Below are 19932 nucleotides of genomic sequence, written 5' to 3'. Positions count from 1 at the left end.
GCTAAAAATCAGTTTCCTAAACAAGTGTGTAACCATAAGTATAGTGCGGAGTGAGGCGTGTAAACTAAGTTAGTCAGTAAGTAATAGTTATTTGTCACTACTTCTTCGAGTTTTACTATTTGTAAATCACATGGATCAAAGAAACCTTGACTATAGCCAAAATATTTTCAGATCCTCTTCTAGCTGTTTGGCTAATGAAACGCAACAGACATGCATCCAGTAGAGATGAATGCAGTACAGACTGGATACGCAATGTCATCTCAACACAACCACAAGACTATGTGACACCATCGCAACGCAAACACAACGCAAACAGCAAGGGTCATCTTTTTTGCCACTCTGAACTACATCAGTTTGGTACGCACACACTTCTGAAATAACCTAATATATAGTGTAATTGATTATAAATGAGGTCACATTATTGATTGTATGAAATGCAAATGTAAGTCATGGGCCACTCCTTTTGGTGATGCCACACTGGTGACCCCTGGTTTAGAGAGCAGCGGAAACTTTTACCAGATGATTTAAAATAAAAATCTTTATTTTTAATTAAAGCTGATTTTTCCAAATTAGATTTTATGACACATGATTTTAAAACCAGACTAATATGATGAAAGGTTGTGTCTTAAAAAAGCACTGTGATGTGAATGATACACTTAAAGTTGGAAACACACACACACACACACACACCCACACACACACACACACACACACACACACACACACACACACACACACACACACACACACACACACACACACACACACGCAGACACACACATCTGAGTTTTTGTGATGCCCCTCATTTATCAACTCTCACCAGAGGAGTCTACATGTCATACAGCCTAACATTTGATTCATAATTTGTGATGGAGAAAACACATTAAACAAAGACATTCTGTGACTCACCAGTGACACAGATTTTTCAGTGAATTATTTGGAAACTCTGTGTTATGAAGCTTTAATAAATTACTATTATTGTTACCTTAAGAGGCACGTTTTTTGATATTGGATATTAATTGAGTTTTTTGCTGTCACCATGGAAACTAAAAAACCAAAACTCTTTATCTAGTTACCCTTGTGTTGACTCAGGGTTGGGATTATTTTCAGAGTAATCCGTTCTTTTTAAGAGTTATAGGTAAAAAATGTATGTTCAAACAAAGTTAAAATATACTTCTTTTTTTACAGGCTTCAATACAAGATGGCCACAGATGAGTTAAAAAAAGGTATAATAAAGAAGGTCGCTACACAAGATATGCTAGTGGCTAATGGCAGCGTTAACTTAAAGGACGCCAGCTAGCATGAAACATTGTAAATAATCTTTAGCATTCTAGTTCAGGCCTGCAGATGACACACAGACAGGAAGTGCCGAGTAATATTTTATTGACAGTTTGAAACGTGTATCTTGTTTCATGGTAGCGATGCTACTTTCAGAACATCTCGGTGCGATCGTACTATGAATATTTCAGTTTAATAATTCAACACAACAACAGCAGGACAACATCTTCAAGCTTCACGCCTGAGCGATCATGGAGGTGGAAGGACATGTAGAGACGCAGTGAAGAAAAGGGCAACAACAAGTTTACAAAAATACATAGAGAGATGGTTTTCTACTTCTTCACCACGTCACCCTTCTTCTCCACGGTGACAGGTATTGTGGTTTCTGCTGCCTCGATGGCCGGTTTGAGCAGAGGAGCCTCCACGGTCAGGAAGCCCTCAGGAGACAGAGACGAGGACACCTTCTCGATGTTGACCCCTGATGGAAGTCTAGAGGAGAGAACAGCACAACGTTAGGGTAAACTTGACCTCAGGCCCTAAAGTGACCCTCTTGGTCGCATTTTAAACATGAACGATAAACATGAACGACTTATTTTGCATCGTTTCTTTTATAGTTCTATTGCTAATGTCAAAGTTTGCCTTGTTTATTTTTAGATAATATGTCATTTGATCTTTTTTTTCCTCGCTGCTTTGAATGATCTATTTTCTTACATTGACTTTTCCACAGTTTATGTTGGCCTCTAGAGGGCAGCAGAGGACTTTACAACCCCAGTGCAAAAGCTTCATGTCTGACCCAGAACCACAGAAACCAATAGACTTTTAGTGTGACTCTAACTTTTACTTAATATCTACACCAGGAGCAAACTGAAAAAAAAAATAGTTTGTGTCACATACGTGTATTTCCTGGTGAAGCACCTGGACACGAACCCGTGCTCGTCCTTCCTCTCCTCATGTTTACCTGGAACATTAAATGTGAAAAGTTATTTTAATATACGGTCACTCGTCCTTCATTATTCTGATCATTAAAAAAACATATACTTAGGCTACACAGTATAGAACAATATTTACATGTTAGTTATGGTTATTGACTCCGAGTTATATTGTTGTTTTTAATTCTCTATTTTAACTAAAAATAAATAAGTTATTGCTGGAAGTAGCTCAAATGGTGAGTGAGCGTATCATTCATCTCAACCGTTGATCTATTGAACCCCTGATATCCATTACATGCAATCTGTGACCCCAGCTGTGACTCAAATAGTGACCGGGCGTCAGAGGTATTCGGAGTGTGCCGGCTTCCTTTTGTGCTGCTATTTTAATCCTGAACGTCACGTATGTTTCCACATTTACTCAGCTGTCATCATGTCTGCTGCCACTCTGCTCGTGTTTGTTGTGGCAACAGCAGAATCAATGTAGACAACGATCACATCAACATTTACATTTGACTGCTTTTATATCAACAGACCAGAAGTGGATCAATTAACTTGTTCAGTTACGTTGTTAGCAAAATACTTGCTAGTCAAAATCTGATGCCTACGTTTAAGATAAGCTAAGCTAAGATAATTGACAAACTAAACAGACGACTTACACAAATTGAGTTCTATGTTTGCTCATGTGTTTTTTCAATATCGAACTACGGAGGTAGCACTACTAAACACGCTGTATGTTAGCTGCATTAGCACATTTTTCCCGCCGCTAGCTTACATCTGGGTTCCTGTTCAAAGTGACTCCAAACAAATCTGTCAATATTCAAGGGTCTACAGTTACAAGTCTACAGTGTAAGTTCAAAATGGGGGATCAGAGAGTTTGTCAGTACAGTTGTCATTTGAATACGTTTTTGATATTTACATTTTGATGTACACGAATGCAAAATAAGTCAGTTTTGGTGTGTATGTTAGCATTAGCAGATATAGTTTAAGCAAACTAAGACAGTCTGCGCTAAATCTCTCACAGCCGCCATGCTGACCAGGTAGAATCTTTTGAAGACCTTGCGTGGAGATCTAGTGACGATGGAAAGATCCAGAGGACGACTAAGGAAACTCCCTCCACCCGCCCAGTGTTGATCTATTGTTCTCAAGGTTATGTAACCGTGCTGGAATGGCTCATGCATGACCCTGCAGAGGAGGTTCTGGAGTTCTTATCTCTGGTTCTGAGAGTGTTTTTCCTCCCAGATATCAGCAGTGACACTAAACAGGTCCAGAACTCAACAATAAACTCGAACAAACTCTGAATAAGTTTGTTTTTTTCTTTGCTGAATCAGCAGATAATACTTTTAGAGAATGTGGTCGAACTAAAACCAGCCTGCGACTATTAATGTCCAGTAAAGTAAAGTAAAGTCAAGTTAGTAATTGTGCAAGAATCTTAGAGTCTGAGCACCAACTTGGTACCAAACGCTGAAACCCACCTGTGATCTCCACAACTCCGTCTTTGGTCTTGACCACCAGCTCTTCAGGCGAGAACTGGTTCACGTCGAGGGACACCTTCCAGCCCTCCGGGGTCTGCTTGATCTCCGACATGCCACTGCTCACCTGGCGGGACAGAGCCCGGGCTTGCTGCTGGGCCAGCAGGTTGGTGGGGTACACCACCGGGGCGTGGGGCATCATCATGTTCAGCTCCGGCGCCATCATAGAGGGTCGGATGTATCCGGGCCAGTGCGTGGTCGGCATCGGCGGGAAGTCCTCAAGCAGAGCCGGCATTCCAAAGGCCTGGTCGAAGATGCGGCTCTGGGGCCAGTCCCGGAAAGGGTCCCAGCTGGGGGTGCGGAGCATGGTGAAGGGGATGCGTCTTTCCATGGCTGCTGTGTTGTGAGGGGAAGAACTGCAGGTTCTCTTGAAGTGTCCCCTTCAGACCCTCTTATATACCCGTCCACAGGTCCTCCTCTCGGCGCCCCCCTCCCCACACTTAGAATGAACCAGAATTTCTATTCACAGCCGACCAGACACTCCACTGGAATCTAAAAGCTGGACCCTCCCTACTGACAGCTGGATGGTGTCCAGATCCCCTCCCCTCCTGAGTCCTCTACTTCCAGAACGGTCTAGAGTTGCTGCTGGGAATGAACTCAGTCATGACACTTCTCTACACGCGTGTGTAACCACTGGAGGTCACTCATGTCGGATCTATTGCTGGAAACACAACTTTATTACAGTTTACAACACAAGCGTCGACTGAAGCGACAGCTGGGATCTCCTCCAACCGTCTCCTGTGTTACCGTTAAGTTAGTGCTCATGTGTCCAGAATATTTCTTGGCTCAGATCGACCCTCTTGTGTCACAGAATTCCAATCCAGTTACAGAATCCAGGCATGACGTGACCCATCGTCCACTCACTCAGAATAATACCTGACCGATCTGATATGTTTGGTCACAGGTCAGAGGTCAGCAAATACAACCGTCCTGTGTGTGACCGTAACAAGAGTAAGTAAGTAAGTAAGTCATTTTTAATTGTATAGCGCTTTTCCAGACCAGGGTCACAAAGCGCTTAAACAATCAAAACAATATTCAATAAAGTATATACTTAAAAGATCAAGATAAAACTGATAACACAACAGGAGTTCCAGAAAATCAAGGAAAAGCCTAAACAAATAAAAACGTCTTAAGATGTTTCTTAAAGGAGTCAGTAGACTCCATCAAGCGCAAAGAGAGAGGAAGATCGTTCCAAAGCTTAGGAGCAACAGCCTGGAAGGATTTCTCTCCTCTGGTCCTGAACCGTGTGCGAGGAACCATCGGTAGATTCTGATCTGACCTGATCCACAGACCTCAGAGCCCTAGCTGGGGTGTAAGGCTGGATCAGATCAGTGATTTAAGGAGGAGTCTGACCATGAATAGATCTGAAAGTAAGAACCAGAATTTTAAAGTTGATCCTGAAAGAAATGGGAAGCCAGTGAAGAGTTTTAAGGATCGGAGAAATGTGAGTTCTTCTACTTGAGCAGGTCAGAATTCTTGTCTTAGTTTAGAGATTTTTCTCAGTTGAAAGAAACAGTTTCTGGTCAGTTTTCTGCAGTGTTGAACTAGAGACATGTATTTATCAAATACAACACCCAGGTTTCTCAGGCTCAGTTTGACAGACTGACTTAAGTTACCCAAGTACTGGCTCAACCCTGGAACCTTATCATCAGGAGCAATCACCAGAGTTTCAGTTTCAGAGTCTTAATATGATGGTCTTTATATTATATTGTTATTGGATAATCCAAACTACATTTTAATTATATATAAATATATTTAATCTGATCATAGAAAAGTAAATAAATAAACCTTTTTTAAATGTAGAAAATAATGGTTGTTTCCTGTCTTTATAACTAACAACTGAGTATATTGTTAGAAACTAACAGGAGGAGGATCTAAGGAAATTTTTAGTAGAAAATGTCACATAACATCAGAATCCCATTTTCTCTTCCTGGCAGTTCCGGAAAAACACACTGAGCTAAAAAAGTTCACGTTGACACTCCATGGCCTGTTGAAAATGTTGAAAGAGTCTCAAAGAGTAGCTATGGAGCGCTATCAATGCTCAAAGTGCTTGTGGAGAAAATAAAGAAAAGGGGATCAGAGATTTCATCAGTTTATTTGTCAGGAATAACTCTACTGTACACTACAAAGGTTGAGTGTTAGAATCCAAGGATCCCCGGGTGGTCCGGTACAGATGTGAGACGGTAGAGCAGGAAGACTGACGCTGATACGTCAGCGTGGATGTCATCGCTGTGTAAATGTTAGTTGTTCTACTGGAGATATTCCAGGATGTTGATCAAACAAACTCATAACTGAAGCATGAAACATATTTGAAAAACGTACTGGTTATTAGTAACAGTTGGGTGGAAGCAGATTAATCAAACTGGTAAATTAATCTAAAGAATGATTTCTCGATAAAAGGAAAAACATTTTCAGTTCTTTAGAACTTATTTTATAAATACTTGACTTTTCCTTTGTGTTTCTTGTTTTAGTTCAAATACTTTGTGACAGTTTCTTGTCAGAACAGGAAGTGGGAGAGGACCACTTGGCAGCAACATGATTCCAATAAGTTAGACAATAAATAACTGAATAAATAAATAAATAAATAAATAACGACCGACACAAACGTGTGCATGGGGACTTTTGCAGAGAGTTTTTGCGGTACAGCAGAGCGGGATCCTCCGCCGCTCCAATAAATATTGATGCACACACGTCACTGAATGCATCTCAGCTTTCACGAGCAGCAAGTCCATCCTGACACGTCATGCTGATAAACTACAAGAAATATACAGTGCATAGTTTGCAGAGTCAGAACAGAAGAGAGTGCATGTCTGGAGAAAAGTCCTTCTGTCTGTTTCATCGTTTGTTCCTTCTGCCTTTTGATCTCTGTGCTTCCATACACAAGTCCCTCATGTTCCATACTTCTTCTTCGTCATCGCATTTTTTGGTTGTTTAGTGGAAGAAGAGAAAGAAAGTGCTAACAAACTGTTTGTTCTTTAGGGCTCGACTGGAATGACCCACTTCTTTGAATACCTTGTATATGTATGTATGGACATGAGTAGTGATATCAAACATGCTCCTCTTTGTTCCCTGGCTCTGGGTTTGGAGGAGGTTCTGGTCCACGCCCAGCGCTGCCTCGGCAGTCCTTCACAGACACAGGGTCGAAGGTCAGAATCCCGGACTGTCGTAGCTGCTGCGGCTGGAGTAGCTGTGGCGACTCCTGGAGCGACTCCGGCTGCGGCTCCAGCTCTGGCTGCCGCTGCGGCTCCAGCTGCGACTCCTGCTGCGACTGCGGCTGCTGTAGCTGCGGCTGCGGCTGGACCGGGACTCGCTGCTGTCGTAGCTGGAGGACGAGGGACTGGGCCTGTAGTAGGGGATCGGACGCTTCCGGGCGCTGAGGAGCAGAAGAGGAAGTCAGCGACGAGAGCGAGGGAAGTTTGGAAAGACTGGTTTAAGTAAGCGGAGATAAAAATGGCGATTAATCAGAGTTATTTGGCTCAGGATCTGAAAGAGTGTGTGTGTTAGAAGAGAGCTGGGTTACCATGAACACACACCAAGCAACTTGTTAGTTTCCTGCAAAGCAAGGAGCTGTTAGCACCAGTAGCATCTCAGTGACACTCATCGACAGTGCAGACGTGACACTGTCGGATTAGTTCAGACCAAGGCTGCGTGACATGTTTGACATGTTAATGTTGCCTTTCTACAATAATACAAAATCTGCTCCCAGACCATATTATAATTTAAAAAAGAATTTAAAAAAATCAACAAACTTAAGTGAATATAATCCTTGAATATTAAGTAAATACCACCAATATTTAGTTTAATATTATAATATTTGGTTTTGTTTTGAAAAATAAAAATGTGTGTTGTCCCAATAGCATGTTTTGTCATAGTTGCCATGACGATGACAGAAAATAATCTTGATCACTTTGTAAACTACTGCATATGTAACATGTCAATCAAAGAGCCTCCTGCTGTCACACAGCCCTGCTAACATGATTAGTGCGTTAAGAGTGGTGCGAGGAAACAGGTGAAGAAGCAGAGTAGACCAGGTTTACTCTGGAGGGGAGCTCTGGGGGGGGGGGTCCTCCTGCACAGCAACAGTTACCATGGTAACTAGACTGCGGCACCGTGGAGCATCTTGCAGTTGTGTTGGCATCAGAACCTGTTGTGCTGCGGTGAGAGATGACAAACGTGTGTCGAGACACAAAACATGTTTCTGTGGAGAGTAGAACGAGTGGACATCAAGCACAGGTATGAACACAAGAACGTTTACCTCACACTCATGGACTAAGGCTAAGGTTTGAGTGCCTCCCCCTTACTGTCTCTTCTGGGGTTCCTGTGTGCATTTCATCGCCATCAAGAAAGTAAAAACCTACTAAAAAGCTATCTTAAAGTTTAGAGCAGACATAGACAAAATACGGCCCAGGCGTTCCTCTGTCTGTACTTATAATGATAATAATCTGGCCAATAATGAGTGAATAAAAAAACTATAAAAATGTTCATCTATAAATGTTTCTTTTATTATTTACATTGTTTTAATAATAAAATATATTTTCTTTCTTTTATCTGTATTTTTTTGGGTGAACACTACAAAATAAATCATTTTATCTGATATTTATCAATCAAATGTATGTATGTAATTAAATATTGCAAAATGAATTTGATTATAAATATATTAAATTCATGATAAATTCATAACTACATCTTTTGTATTGGCTTGTCTTGTGGCAGCTACAAAATAATTGAATATGAAAATGTTTGCGTATATATTTTCTAATATGCAATCAAATGACTCGGGGCACTCCGATTTCCTTCCACAGTCCAAAAACATACAGAGGTTCAATGAGAACTTGAATGAACTTGAACTTGAAATTGTCCGTAGGTATGAGTGTGTGAATGGTAATGTGTCCAGGGTGTCCCTCGCCTCTCGCCCATAGAACCTGGGATAGGAGCCAGCCCCCGCGACCCCATAAGGAATTAAGTGGTCCCCCATCATATTAAAGCTCATTTTATTCATCCCTTCTTTCTTTTAACTTGACGACCCCTCACAACATTCACACAATAAAATGTGGCTCTGAGGGAATTGAATTGCCAACCCTTGAGAATTGAAATTTGGTGCATTACATAAAATGTACACTTTTACCAAGAACATAAAGAAATTCCTCATGTCTGCAAAGTTCTACATGGGATCACAAAAAAATATAAATGTCAAATTAAATAATTTATTTATGAACATACTGTCTTTAACATAGACTTTAAGTATAATGTATTACTTTTTCGGTTACATTGCTAGCTTTGGTTATGTTGACTGATAGACGTAGTTGTAGTAGTAGTAATATTATTAATAAGAATAGTTATACTTTCTGTGTGATTTTAATTACATTGCCCCCTGTTGGAAGGTTCCTGTAACTACACCCCATTCATGCTGTAAATCCATATATGCAGGTTGAATATTGTATATTTGTGTTCACCTGGTGATTCTGCGAGCCTCCATGAAGCTGGGCGAGTCTCTCCTCCTCTTACGAATGGGCGAGTAGCTGCGAGAGCGTCGTCGAGCTCGACCCTCAGAGTCTGTGTCCCCTCGGTTCGGACTCTCCATGTCCCTGGACACCACAGATCACACTGTCAGGACATCTGGCAGGAGGAGTGAGAGCAGAGGCAGAAGCAGGTACCTGGAGGTGTTCTGTCTGTTGTGAGGAGATTTGTTCTTGCTGGGCCCTCGATCTCTGGAGACCGAGGACGAGCGGCCGCTGCTCCAGGAGCTGCTGCGCTGTCGAGTGTTGTCCTTGCCGCGAGCGTCTTCCTTCTTCCTGCCCGACGACGCATGAGAGTGACGGCCCGGAGAGGCGGACGGGCTCCTGTGGTGCACCTGTCCTCTCTTGGAGCGCTTGTGGCGTCGGCTTGAATGGACACCTTTTGTCCTGTAGTGATGGAGAACAGTAAAGAAATCATCTACTGTACATGCTGAGATCAGAGACACAGAGAGGTGAGATTCAAGTGCTTTTTCACTTGATCCACCACAAAGACACGTGGAAAAGAGAGCACTGTGTCACAGCAGACCACAAATATAACTTAGAATGAGGCTGGTGTAGTCCTCCTGGGAGACAAAGTCCTGTGGTGGCTGCTTCTTTTACGACAAACTCCTTCAGAAACTGACTCGTTGTGGAATTTTTTTAAAAGATGGACCAAGAATACAGAATGTTCAATATGGCCAGAGATAAGAAATCGACAGCATTAGTCAACCAACCGTTAATATTAACCAAAAAACTATAAATAGAAGTTTATGTTTTCTCTACAAGAGCAACAACTTCGTCATTCATCTCCCTTTACCTGGCCTCTCCATCTCCATCTCCATCACCTGTCTCACCTCCTGATGTGTCCAGAACTGCTGTCCTAATTTTGTCTCCAAACTCCTCCACATTTCTGATCTCCTCCTTTTTTTTTCTTGTCCTTCCTTTCAAATGAAAACCTCTCATAGTCTCAGCACTGGCTTCCTGTCACGTTAGAAATTGTTTTTAAATCGACCACACAGACTCTGAATTCAGTTTATTCCTTAATGGTCGCCTGCACTTAGATTATCTTATATATAGTCCCTTTAGCTATTTTTCTAGGTTCTGCCACCAGATGGCGGTGTTGAGTCAGTTTATCTTTTAAACGATTTAACGAATGAGATATTGAAGTTTGGTTGAAATAGTTTTGTAAACGTGGCGCACATACTTTCTCTTGCGTCCTCTGGAGACATGGTTGTGCTGCGAGTGGTTGGAGTCGCTGCTGTGAGCGGGGGAGCTCTTATTTAGTCCTTTCTGGCCCGATCTGCCCGTCGACGCTTGACCCCCGACCCCTATCGCATCCTTTACCGCGCACATCTGTCCCGGTTGGCTTGAGACGCCTTGGTGCTTGTGTTCTTTCAGCAGATCAGCGTGAACGCCTGCAGAGCTAGCTGTCAGCACACGGAGCTTCTGCGGAGAAACCATGAGCAAGGAAAAGAAAGAAAAAAAAGAAACAGGACAAGAGAGTGTGAGAAGGTTTTCCAGCTGACGATGGAGCGCTACGGTGCCAAAAGAAGGTCAACATCAAAAGAAAAAGATCTAAGTTCTCTCCATATGGCTTATAGATAGTCCTCTATGGTGCAGCACATGCAATACTTGGCATGCAAAACCATAATGAGTTGAAGAAATCAGAGTCGCAAAAACAAACCAAGAAAAAAGAAAGAAAGAAATAAAACCAGGAGGAGGAAGAAGGGAATAGACAACAAAAGTGTAAACGAAATCAGTTTAGAGCAGAGGCAGAAAGTACAGAGCTACAGACTGTGAAGAGAAGAAAAAGAGGACTTCTTTATTTTTTATTTTAGTAATGATTCAAAGAAACAAAAGAGAACAGAAAGAGAAGACAACTTGACAGAACATCACAGAAATGGAAGGAACAAAATAAAGATCACAATTATTGAATCAATCGAATCAGAAAACAAATCGTCTGCTACTGAATTTTCTCTGTCAGGATTTATTTAGTTTGGTCCTGAAGACATTTGCTGAGATGTGAACAGCAACCCTTTGTTTTTGTCAAATAGTTACTCTTCATTAACTCCCTACTGGTTAACATCCACTTACCAATAAAGTGGTATTCCCTCCTTTAGTAGGTAAGGTATGAAGAAAAGGGAAAAGTGGGGCAACATAAGTGCATCATTAGATTCACAAAATGCAAGAGAAAAAGACACAAAACCCTTCCCTGCCAGTGACTCATGAGACAGTGCATGGAAATTCATGGAAAAGAACTCAAAAGAGGAAAACCACAATGTGCAGGGCAGGCCTCACACACAGAGTCCGTCCTCTCGGCCTAGACTTGAACAAAGCTTGTTTACCGTTCCTCTCTTGCTGTGGTTTCTTAGCAGCTTCAGACCAGCTAGCTCAGCTCTGTTAGCTGTTTGTGCCACTTTGTACGCATCACAGTCGCGTGTTCGGGTCTCAAACATTCATACATGTTCTCTGGAGTTTTCCTGATGAAATATGGAGGCGCTAAAACCACTACCCAGTCATAATTTAATGTTAGAATATTCAAATATATCTGGAAAATCCCTCCAAAATAATACAATTAAATGTTTAAAACAAACAAAACATAATCCACTTCTGTTTCTAGTTTAGTCTACATGTTAAATCCTACATTTTAGATAAATAATGACATTTATTTTTAAATAATATATTTTTCTGAATATCAAAACATTACAGGAAGGAGACAATCCAACATTTGAACTTGAAAGTAGAGCCAATGGTCAGTAAACTTAGCTTTGTGGCCACAAAATGTCAACATTGTGGTACGATTGTGACTAATACTGTTTTTTTTCTTCATGTGTATAGTGTATTTAAGGTGAATTCATATATTTTACAGTTGTGGACTAGCAGAGGTGTAAGGCACTATAGCATTAGTTTATATAGTTTTCACAGGTTTTCTTGACTTAACATGGAATGTACAATAGCATTATGGAGGAGGAATAACATAGTAAGGAATAACAAAATTACTATAAAAGAGCGTGTATGACTCTATCGGTACATTTGCTGCAAATAACATGCAATCAAATTACACAAAAGTTATGGTTGCTGGAGATGAGTACGATGTGAAGTTGCAGACAAGTTGGAAAGAAACTTGGATTTAGGGAGAATTATGTTTAAGATCCTGTAAGATCACAAAAACTCACTCATATATTCAATGCTAACATTAGAGAGAGTGGTATTAAACATTAGCAGTGGCCAGTAAAACAGTCTGATCTCAATCTGCTTCATATTTTAAGGCGTCTGTTTGACATTTTGATGTTTTGTGCCCCCATATTTGAGTAATCTGCAGCATTTTCTGAAGTCAAGTAAGCCTCCTCCACCTTAACTTGTCTTGCACACTCTCTAAGTCTAGTCACACTTATCTTTTTCACTAAGTTTCCCCCTATTTTATTTTTGTACATAATTATGTGGCTTCTACTAATAATAATGTAAAATTGTGTCAGAATGCTGTTGAATTTGTCCTTCTTTCTTTTGCTTATCAAAGAAGTAAAAAAACAAAAAATTTCAGTGAAGTAAGCACTAGAAAATCCTCTTATATTTAAAACCAGCTCTGCAGCCCTGACTTGCTTCTTGCTTCCTAATCTGCCGTCTCAACTATGAGCGACAACCGCTCTGACTGACGCTGAATGGAAACCCAACTGCTCGTAACACACAACCACCGGTGCTCATGGGAGTTGTCAGGAGCAATCGTGTAAAGTAATATGGTGGAAATCATAAGACGGATGTACTATTTCAACAACAAACAGAAATGCTGGACAAACATTGATGCATTCTACTCAAAACAGGAAGAAACCAAAAAGTGGAACAAGAGATGGACCTGGAGGATAAGGCGGGATACTGGACTTTGGAATGAAGTTAAGGAGGAAATAGAAAAAGCCAGAGCGCTGAGTAATCCAATCTTCACCAGTAAAATCATGATTCATTGGTTTGAAGACCCATTGGTAAACGACAGAAAGAGTGAGAGCAAAGAAGAAGGAGAAGAGAGAGAAACATTGACGTCACTCAGGCTAGGGTGCTTGTCACATTCTCATCTGCAGATAGATCACGTGCGTAGGCAAAGCATTACCTACCTTCCATTTCAATCAGTGACACGTATGCAATATCAACAAAAAAAGGAAAGAAAGAAAAAAGGAGAAGGGAATGTTCTCCGCAGCGAAATGGGAAAAAGACAATGACCTCTTTTAGTATCAAAACTACATATTTAATCCAGAGACTCACGAACAAAAGAAAAGAAATAAAGGGATTAAACGAAAATCAAGGAACTAACAAACAGGGTATGAATCTAGAGACTAATGATCTGCTTTGTCTTTTTCGCTTGTACAAATGCAGCCATATTTGTATCAAAACTGGGAGAAAGGATCGTCGTAAGCGGATTTTTAACCATAATCATGTGGAACATTGATGAAGAGTTGAAGAAAGGGAGGGAGGAGAAGGAGGATGGGCATGCAGCAGATGTGTAGAGATGTGGGAAGTCAAAAGGCCGGAACGACAATAGTGATCCATGAGTCACGGATGACACGGATGGACAGGTGAGAAGAGGAGGCGGAGGAGGAGTGGAGGATGGAGGTTCGGGTTTTGCTACACTAGAGAGTGAGACCCCCGGTTAAACCTTGTGAAGCCACCCTTTGGTGGGTTTGTCTGCAGGCAACATTTGTTTCATTTATTCATCACCATAAACACAGAAGGAGCCTCAGGGAGCTGTTTGTGTTGAAACTGTTAATGTGGGGAGGGAGCTGCTTTCAATCCGGCTGTTTGGACGAACAAGCACGCTCATAAATGCATGAGGGTTTGTTTAAGCACGTGCTTGGATAAGATCTACCGTGGAACTGATCCTGTTAAGAGAAGGAAAGCGCCCTGAAGGTGGCAGCACCAGTCCTCTGGTTCAACAAAACCAAACTGCGGTGATGGTTGGACGGAAACATCTAACAACGCATGCCGTGTCATTCCAAAACGATTCAGTCATGCCTGCTGTCTCCTTCATAGCAGTGGTGAAGGTCCTAATAACAGGTGAGTTTCCCACTATGTTTGTAGCATTATTTACACAAATATCTTACTAACATACATGGATATTTAAACCTTCAGTTGCAGCTCCAGACATGGTGTAAGGCTCCTTATAGTTGCTGACATTCGAAATTGCTATATCGACATGAACATGAATCTGTATTGATTCCAATGTGTTCATCTGCTGGTCCACATAAAATGGCCTGGCGGGCCCCATAAGATCTACTATCTAAGAGCCGGGTGACAAGTTAAAGCTCCTTTTTTTTTTTAACCCAAAATAACAATTGATTAACAAGGAGACGTCCCTTATCATTACACATATGTCGAATGTATCACATGTTCATATTAAACCAGTAGATAATCATAAACACATTTCCGTGAAATACATCCTGTTAAAAGCATAAGGCATAAGAATAATTGATATGGAAATCATTTGGAAATAAATCAAACATTCATTGTATGTTAGGGGAAGTAAAAGCTATAAAATATGATGTTCAAATGTATCATGAAATAACCATGTATGACAATTTTTCAAAATTAAAATAAGATTATTATTACAGTATAATATGGAAAATTGCATCAATGCTGTGTTACCAACATTATTCACAAGTACACATAAAACACTGAAAAGGAATCTTATATTACCATATCATACAATATGTTCCTTAAATCACTTGTTCAAGAGTCACTGAAACCTTAAGAAATCCCCCAAATACAGTGACAAAAAATGGTTGTGGAAATATGAATTAATGGGCAACTAATGTGTTGATATAAGTGCCAATTGATCTTGGACCTTTATTCTACTCATCAGTATGTGTCTGTTTGAACTGAAATATTTACATTAGAAAATGTGCTTAAGCCCCATCCACTAAAATATTGTTTACCCCAACGGCGCCTAGTCTGCTGTGGTCAAGCATCGAGGTTTGTCACTACATGTCATCAATTCCGGTAGTCTCCTCCTCCAAGGGACTTGTTGTATAATCAAAGCGGGCTGTCATTACAGCTGGCTGGAGGAGGAGTGAAGCCATTATTACGTCATAAAGGACTATAACCTCTTGCTCAAGATTTTGGACGGGGGGGGGATTTTTATAAAGTAAAAACTACAAAGATGAGGGACTTTTTACTGCATCTTGGAGAGGAACATTTGAAACATGTGAGAAAGTCAGGAGATTTGGGTTTTCACATTAGTTGCCCTTTAAAATATATATCATTTAACTGATTGAAATGCTTTTAACATTTTTTTTAGTTTTAAACCTCATTGATTTTAACAGGATGTATTTTATTGGCACATCAAAAGTATTAAAAACAGAATTTAAAAGAAAGACACAACAACTTCCCGCTAGAGACAAGATATAACCTGAAGTGGTCAGATTATTGGGGCACACGTTTGACCCCCCAGCAGTGTCTGGAGGAGACAAGGATCTATCACTGAGCAGCGTTTGAGAGAAACAAAACGACAGGAAGAAACTGTTTCACATACCCAGTTAACCTACCAGTTCCCAAACCTTTGAAAGCTTTATACATGAACGAGACAAAAAAATATTTATTCACGGGTCAGTAGCCATTGTAAGAAAAAAAAAAAAAGTGGGGGAGGGAAGCGATGAATGAAAGAAGCACAGAGATGAGTCCTCATGCAAGCCAAATTAAACCAACGCCACAAAAAACATACTTTTAAAACCAACCTCTCTGGATTTAACACAACAGCTGTCAAACTACTGTAGCTCCTGTGATCCTTGTTTGGATGCAGCAACGTCCAGAGTTAGTTGACAGAATATTAGACACAGAGGAGTCTGACTCCGCAGAGGAAGACGATACAGTGCGTTTTCTTGACTCGATCGTCACCCGCTTATCATCTAAACACTCCTGACTTGTGTTTGGTTGTAGGATGACTCAGTCTGAAGGATCGTTTACATTGTTGATCTGCGTCTTGTTCGCAGGGTTCATTAGCCACGGCAGGCGTGGATTTCTACACGTTTTTGTGATGTGATTAGCTATGTCAGTCGCGGGAAGAATCCCAGATTGAGCTACATCAGGACCTGACATCACAGGGTGATTAAGACCTAACCCTATCCTAAGACCCCCTCCTGCTTCCTCCCTGAAGGTTGTATATACGTATTCATGGACATGAACCTGAATCAAATATTTGAACTCACACCTGCCACTTGCTAAGTTCATTTAAAATTCCTTTTCTTATTCAGCAGGCAACTTTTGGAATGAAGGAATTATTTGGTTTTGGCCTTTCTTCTTTCAGAGGCTTTGGACAGGAAAAAGTCAGGGGAGTCAAAGAAGCCCCCAAACCAAGTGACACTCTTCAAACTGAATCAAGGTCAACGTACGGGTTAACATTATTCAACATGAAATACCAGTCGAGCATGGCAGACGACCGCTGGGGTGGGTGAAGATTTGGGGGGGTATAGAAGCAAGAGAGAGGAGATTACATACATCATGTGCGTTCTCGTCCTCTGCGTGGTTGAGGCGGTTTGCTCTGCCGTTGCGTGTCTGCTGAAGGTGGTCGCCGTTGTGCCAGGCTGTGGGGCTGTTGTTGCCAGGACAAACCGAAGTGCTCGTCATCTTCTGGCCGTCCACCATGAGCTTGGAATTCAGCCTAGAGTTTAAAAAATATCATATAAATTGTAAGGAAATGACAACTTTACTGTAATCAATCATCTAGATTTAACACACATTTCAAATAGTCACTTGATTAACTGATAATCATTCATATTTAATTCATATTAAATAATCCTTTTCTTGCATTGCATTCACTCACTGTAACAACTCACAGGCCCAGGTCAAACAAAGCCTTGCACACACACAGAAAGATTAAACAATCCCAGATTCCCAGCAAGTCTCTGGACACCTGTTTGAGAACTCACACTGAAAGACACAAAAGGCCAGCAAGTCACTGGGAACAGATTCTCTCTGTAGAAGACAACAACCTTTGGTAAGTTTCCACTACGACCACGTGCGACCGGCCATCCTAGAATCAAGTGTTTACAGTTACTGACCAATCCTACATGTACAATTGACTAGAGGCGTTAACCTGAATATTCTACTATAAAGATCCACCATTTTGTGAGATCTTTGCGTTCTGGCATTCGAAGACGTCTGCGATAGATCTATCTGCTTGCTAGCGCCCGTGTTAACGTAAGTTTGTCTCTGACTTTTGCATAATTCACTAAACGAGCATTTTTCTTGAACTCATCCATGTGTCTGTCCTTCATTCCACAACCACGTACGAGACTGGGGAGGGGTCGGTTCATCGGAACATAAAATCCCCATAACTTGGTGCCTTGACCCGGATAATAATATCAAATAAATAATAAAGAGTAAACGCTTTCTTTAATCATGTTATTGCCTTACCAGTGTTTTATTTAAATAATTCATTCAACCCTTGTGTTATCTCAGGGTCAAGGTGACCCGGAGGCCCTAAAACAAATTTGTGAACGACCTCCATTTCTGTAAGGGAGGTCGTTCACCTTGACCCTGTAGCAACACAAGGGATACCACAAACACATTTGTTTTCTGGCCTCCGCGTCACCTTGACCCTGAGATAACACAATGATCAATAGCAATGATCTCATACTGAGGCAGTAGGTGGCAGTAGTAGCCCTACAGAAAGCACAGAATAAGAATAACATCTGGAGGAGATCTCATTTTCTTTAGTGGAGATTGTAATAAATCTGCTTTGTCTTCTATTTTGTCCCCCTGAGGCCTGAAACTTAATGAGAGCGAGGAGAAACATCCACCAGGGATGTGGCTCAATATGCAGCAGAGCAAAAGTATCATTTGAGGGAAAAACTATGCTGTAAACATTTTTCTACCTGGTTGGGGATTTGGAGTTGCTTCGAGTCGAAGACAGAGATGCACTCCTGGAGCTGCAGCAGCTGCCTTGACGCTGGGAGCTCTGACTGGCAGTCTCACCCGGGGACCTGAAGATAACGTGAACGTACACAAAGTCACACATGACAGCCATCTTGTGCGGTATGTAAAACAGGGGAGGGTTTCAATGTAAATTCTGATGAGCCTGCGAGAGCAGTTAGCGGTGTTGATGTTACACAGCAAACGTTCTAGGTTTAGCATTCAATGCAGGTGACATGATGGCTTCGACACATCAATATAAATTCATGAGCTGAACCTATGTTTCCTGCCATGCTAGCATTAAAATGTTCCAGTGAGGCGAACGAAACAAGACAGTAGAAAACATATTAAGTTTAGAACAACGGACATGTTTTTGTGAGTCTTACCTCTTTTTCTGTTTGTTCTTGTCTTTGTGTTTGTTCTTAGGGCTTCCTGATCTGTAATTAAGAACAAGATGAATTATTATAAGTAATGATATATAGCAGGCAACATGACGTCATCAGGTTATGTATATGTATATACTGTTTACTTATATGTATATATTTGCTTAGTAAATGAATACATTTAAACTAAACTATATCAGGTAATATTATGTAAAATTGTGCTACTTATAAATGACTTTCTCTCTTTATATGTAATATATTTCAATTTTTACAATGATATGTTTATATATATATATATATATATATATATATATATATATATATATATATATATATATATGTAGTGTAAATAAGTTTAATAGTTTTTATTTCTCTCCCGGAGCCCCAGGGCTCCACCCCCAGAGCTGCTGCTGATCCAGGATCTTCACCACGTCATCAGATCCCGAGTTCTCTCCAGCACCTCCATGGACTCTCCTACACTCCTCTTTTTTTTTTTTTTTTTTTTCTCACTCACTATAATTTCCCTCACTCCTCTCCTTATCCATCTGTCTACCCCCCCATCCTTCCTCCCAGCCGGTCAAAGCGGCAGGCCGTCAACAATGAGTCTGGTTCCGCTCGAGGTTTCTGCCTTCTAAAAGGAAGTTTTTCCTCGCCATAGCTCACTGTACAGCTCACTGTACAGTGTTTTGTTTCTTGCTCTTTGTTGAATTGCTGGGATCTATTTTTCCTTAATCAACTATATTCTTATTTCAACTGTATAGTGTCTTGAGATAACTTTGTTATGATAAGACACTTTAAAAAAAATTGAATTGAATTGAATTGAATATGGATTGATATGGATGTTTATTATATGTATATATTGTATTTCTATGGATATCTGATTGGCCATATTTTGCTACAAACTATTTGTATGTACAAATTGTTAAATATGTTATACATGTTAAAAATACAATTAACTCATCCATTCGCCCATAATGTACTGCAACAGCAATTAAAGCAGTCAACGCTCTTCATAGTTTTTGATTCTCTTGTTCAGTATCTCACTCTCACACATACAGTTTACATATGACGCACCTATATCTCCTTTTTTTCCTGGAGCCTGACGTGGATCTGCAGAAGTGAAAACAAGACAATGAGAAGTTCCATCTAAATTGATTGTTATTTGGGAATGTAAAGGAACGTAACCGTACTTCTTTAAGGTGCTATTTTATAGAAAACGTGGATCTGCTCATTTCAAAAGACTAAGGTTTAAGGAAACAAACCAACATAATTCATGAGGTTCATATAAACCTGATCAAGAAGATCCAAGGCAAATCTACAAGCTAGATATCAGTGATCAGTTGGCAGTAATTAGCTAAAATATCTAACAGTACAGTAGAGGGTTAAACTCCACACTTGATCTAAAGCCAGTGTTAAGCTAAGAAGA

The 19932-nt window shown here is 40.6% G+C and overlaps 2 protein-coding genes across 2 annotated transcripts in view; both read right to left on the bottom strand.

Moving 5' to 3' along the window:
- Positions 1-1372: 1372 nt before the first annotated feature.
- On the bottom strand, positions 1373-4142 carry hspb1 (heat shock protein family B (small) member 1). The gene is made up of 3 exons (XM_087807037.1): positions 3680-4142; positions 2173-2236; positions 1373-1767 (listed from the first exon to the last, which is right to left on the bottom strand). The coding sequence occupies exons 1-3, from the start codon at positions 4065-4067 to the stop codon at positions 1611-1613; spliced, it is 609 nt and encodes a 202-aa protein (XP_087663163.1). The 5' UTR covers positions 4068-4142; the 3' UTR covers positions 1373-1610.
- A 1670-nt stretch (positions 4143-5812) lies between these two features.
- The window catches only part of srrm3 (serine/arginine repetitive matrix 3), a 45336-nt gene continuing 31216 nt past the window's right edge, over positions 5813-19932 (bottom strand). Inside the window, exons 7-14 of the mRNA XM_087807036.1 lie at positions 19581-19616; positions 18510-18560; positions 18087-18194; positions 16708-16870; positions 10436-10677; positions 9391-9639; positions 9190-9321; positions 5813-7109 (exon numbers count right to left, since the gene is read on the bottom strand). Coding sequence (XP_087663162.1) covers positions 6884-7109; positions 9190-9321; positions 9391-9639; positions 10436-10677; positions 16708-16870; positions 18087-18194; positions 18510-18560; positions 19581-19616 — 1207 coding nt within the window. The 3' untranslated portion in view covers positions 5813-6883. The remainder of the gene's footprint in view (positions 7110-9189; positions 9322-9390; positions 9640-10435; positions 10678-16707; positions 16871-18086; positions 18195-18509; positions 18561-19580; positions 19617-19932) is intronic.

Source organism: Callionymus lyra, chromosome 14 (genome assembly GCF_982586985.1).
Source record: "Callionymus lyra chromosome 14, fCalLyr1.hap1.1, whole genome shotgun sequence".
Taxonomy (NCBI): Eukaryota; Metazoa; Chordata; class Actinopteri; order Syngnathiformes; family Callionymidae; genus Callionymus; species Callionymus lyra.
Note: the sequence above shows the minus strand (reverse complement) of the source record. Positions and strands in the feature narration are given on the sequence as shown.